The 3,359-nt window shown below is 35.2% G+C and overlaps 1 protein-coding gene across 1 annotated transcript; it reads right to left on the minus strand.

Moving 5' to 3' along the window:
• Positions 1 to 567: 567 nt before the first annotated feature.
• gngt1 (guanine nucleotide binding protein (G protein), gamma transducing activity polypeptide 1) lies at positions 568 to 1,491 on the minus strand. Its single transcript, XM_014020391.1, has 3 exons — positions 1,433 to 1,491; positions 1,204 to 1,302; positions 568 to 1,085 (listed from the first exon to the last, which is right to left on the minus strand). Exons 2-3 carry the CDS (start codon positions 1,297 to 1,299, stop codon positions 960 to 962), a joined length of 222 nt encoding a protein of 73 aa, XP_013875845.1. The 5' UTR covers positions 1,300 to 1,302; positions 1,433 to 1,491; the 3' UTR covers positions 568 to 959.
• Between the last annotated feature and the right edge of the window lie 1,868 nt (positions 1,492 to 3,359).

A 3,359-nucleotide genomic window follows, 5' to 3' on the forward strand; every position in this document is an offset into this window, starting at 1 on the left:
TATATATACAGTATATATATGTCCATTGTACAGCTATTGATCTCAGATCAGCTGTTTAGATACCTATCATATTCTTAACACCAACAGTTTGCACAAGATCTTTGTTTAAAAAAATGCTTTTAACATTTTTTGTAACACTGTCTGTTAGCAAAAAAAATCTCACAAACTGCTGAATTTATTTAAGCGAAACTTTCAGGACATATTTACTGGACAAGTGACCAACTTTTGGGGTCAACTACACGATTGTATTTATAGCTGACTGACCTTAAAAAACACAAATATCCATAATTTAGTCAGTTTTGCAGATATCAAGATTAAGTTTGGTGTGTTTGTAGCTGAGGGTCTTTCACAACACGTATTTACATTTTCTTAGCTCTGTGAATTTCCTAAAGCCTTACACTATAAGAAAATATATCTGATGCATGTTTTCCTTTTATGCTGTATCTACAAAATTTGTTTCACTGATTTACCTGATATAAACAACAAAACAATGAGTTTGCTTGTGATAAATAAACAAAAATAATGAAAACCTACAAAGAAAAGAAAATCTACAATTGTGCACACAAGTCATTTTTAAAAGTTTAATATTACCTGTGGTTTATGCTACAAAATAGTGATTATATCACAACAAAAAGTTGGGGAAGCTAAATATATGCAAATTCTGTTAAAAGGATATGTTCCTGTAACTTTTCTAGCAGGCCCAAAGTAATGACAACATATTTTAGACCCATTTACTCAGATTATAACGCCACACATACTGTATCTTTTCAATGAATACAGTTATAAGGCTACAAATCCATCTTACATAGGGATTTATTTACACAGGAGCTCGTGTTTTACAAAGTCTTTCTTTCTTGTTTTTCTTCTAGTCTTTTCGACATGCAAATTCATTTTGCGAGGGGAGGGGAGAATGTCCTTGTGTGCTAATCTGGGACATGAAAAAGCTCCTCAGATCCATTTTAGCAGATGACACAGCCTCCTTTCTCCTTGAAGGGGTTCTTCTCCTCTGAAATGCCTTTGACGAGGGTGTCCTCCTCCACTCTGGCCTGAATGTATTCCTTGATCTCCTCGCAGCATTTAGACGTCTGAAACGACAACACATGGAGCTTAATTGTGGAGACTCTTCTGAAGTTTTTTTTTATTTTGGACGGGTGTCAGTACTTTTCAAAATAAAAGCTTTTTGCCTCAGTGAATAGAACTTACCAACCACCTCTCGAGCTTGACTTCAGTTTTCAGTTGGTTCACTTCCATCAAAGCCTTGTCCTTGTCCGTCAGATCCTCCACATTTATGACCGGCATTTTCTGTCCAAGTCAAAAAATAATATATCTTTTTTATGTATTTTATTTTCTTTCATGTCAGCATCTGGAAATATTTGAAATACTGTTTTGTCCCAATAGAAATAAAAAAGAAAAAGAATAGGAACGTACTTACCGATGCTCACAGGTATTGGTCCTTCCTCACCAAAGTCCTTCTGAAGAGTCCCTCTCCTCTCCCTCAATCTGGGTTATAAAGTAATCTGCGCCAACAATTCTAATCTGCTAATCTGATTTAATGAAGGCCCCGCTGAATGATAAAGCCAGTAGCTCAAGTCTTTCAAAGCGTGACTCACAAAGGTGTATTTCTATAGTCTAAAGAATGTATTTATTGCATTTTTCAGAATAATTCAGCATTATATTTGCTTAATAAGAACTTCCTTTCAGCTGAATATGGGTCAAAAGGCTGTGCTTTACGTATCGGATCCTTTCGATAAGACGGTTAATCCGTATTTAGCCTCTACCTGTCAAGGTGGAGACGCGTTGATGGTCTAAACATAACCACAAAGCAGTTTTTTCAGTATTCGCCAACTGGTTGAAACAAAGTAAGCATCATTTAAAACAAAATTAATTAGTTTTAGTTGTGAACTTTACAGAAAATTTGCAGATGCACACAGCAGAAACCTTCAGCTCTTTTTGAAGTGAGGTTCTGTGGAAAGGTTATGAACAATCATTGATGGCTCTTTGAACAACGGGAAAATAAGTTTAATTCTAACTTGATAGACGAGTTAATGTTAATCCTAAGTGGATCCGTCATCTTGAAACTCCATTCTCAAAACAACTCATGCAAATATATTCCTGCCACAATGCTGCAACATCTGCTATTTGTGCTCACAAACAAGCTAAAGGCTATGCAAATAACGCCAAGCAATCAACAATGTTATGGTTTCTAAAATGACATTTGCATAAAACTCTATAAAAAGTTTGAGACTGTACTTTGATCTTGTCACATCTCAGACCATCTGTTTACGTTTCCATCCAGGCAGAAGTGAACTAATTTTGAAATTTATTTTATTTTGTGATAAACTGTAGCTCGTCATGCTTTGAACATACAACACATTCAAATTAAATACCAAAACAGCCCTATCAGGAACAGTGTGCTATGGTTTTTAGTATCATTACGTCATACAGCATTGATAAAATTTACAAAAAAGAAAAAAACTGTGACCAAAAAAAAAGGAGATTATGGGATTCTAGCAAGTCATGTTTGGCAATCAGAATAAAAAATAAATAAAAAAATCATCTGTGTGATGAAAACCATGTTTTGTTCTCACAGGAGTTCCTAGAGCTTGTTCTCACTGAGGAACTTTTTTCTCTCAGGTGCATCAACTGTTGTGTTAGAACTTCACTGTGGGCATGTTTAAGCGTGTGAAATGCAATGATMCCATTTAGTTTCAGCTGCTGACGCTGTTAGAAAATACAGCCATCTTTATGCATGTTCATGTGAAAAATAAAATCTTGTAAATATGCCAGCAAGAGCAGATTTCATCATTTCTTGTAACATATAAATCCAGCTTTAGTGCTGCCAGGGAGTGACAGACACAGATGTATAGTTACCATGGTGATACAAAGATAGAGGGCTATTTAAATAGAGGACTACAGTTGCATAAAGCCAACAACGCAGGGGCTGGGCATTGGTGGGTGGGGGTGGTGCCCAGTAATGGTATGACAAGTATTATTATCTTTTACCGTTTAAACTAGTTTATTTTGTTGGATTAAAATGTGAATTAAAATCGATTTAAAGTTATTTTTATGTCAAATTAAGTTTAAAAAAAATTTCTTCATTGGCTGGCCCGACAAAAGTTACCCACGGGACAGATGGAGCCTGCAGACCACCAGCTGAATAGCTCTATACATGTCTTTTATAGTTTATATGAAAATACAGCTTTTTAAAACTTTAATTGTTACAAGATTATGTTGGGATTGTGTCTGCACTGGCTCCTTTCTAAATTTCCTCAAAGGTTTTCAGGTTTGTTTACTTTGATCTGAGCTTCAGCTGCAAAATATTGAAAATATTTTATGAAGCCTTGCACTAATAATAATAA

Source organism: Austrofundulus limnaeus, unplaced genomic scaffold (assembly GCF_001266775.1).
Source record: "Austrofundulus limnaeus strain Quisiro unplaced genomic scaffold, Austrofundulus_limnaeus-1.0 Scaffold251, whole genome shotgun sequence".
Lineage (NCBI taxonomy): Eukaryota > Metazoa > Chordata > Actinopteri > Cyprinodontiformes > Rivulidae > Austrofundulus > Austrofundulus limnaeus.

Excerpts from the sequence above, each read along its gene's own strand:
- gngt1 (XM_014020391.1), bottom strand. The coding sequence starts at position 1,299 with ATGCCGGTCATAAATGTGGAGGATCTGACGGACAAGGACAAGGCTTTG. Across the intron at positions 1,086-1,203 it reads TCAAGCTCGAGAGGTGGTTG|ACGTCTAAATGCTGCGAGGA; the intron begins GTAAGTTCTATT and ends TTGTCGTTTCAG.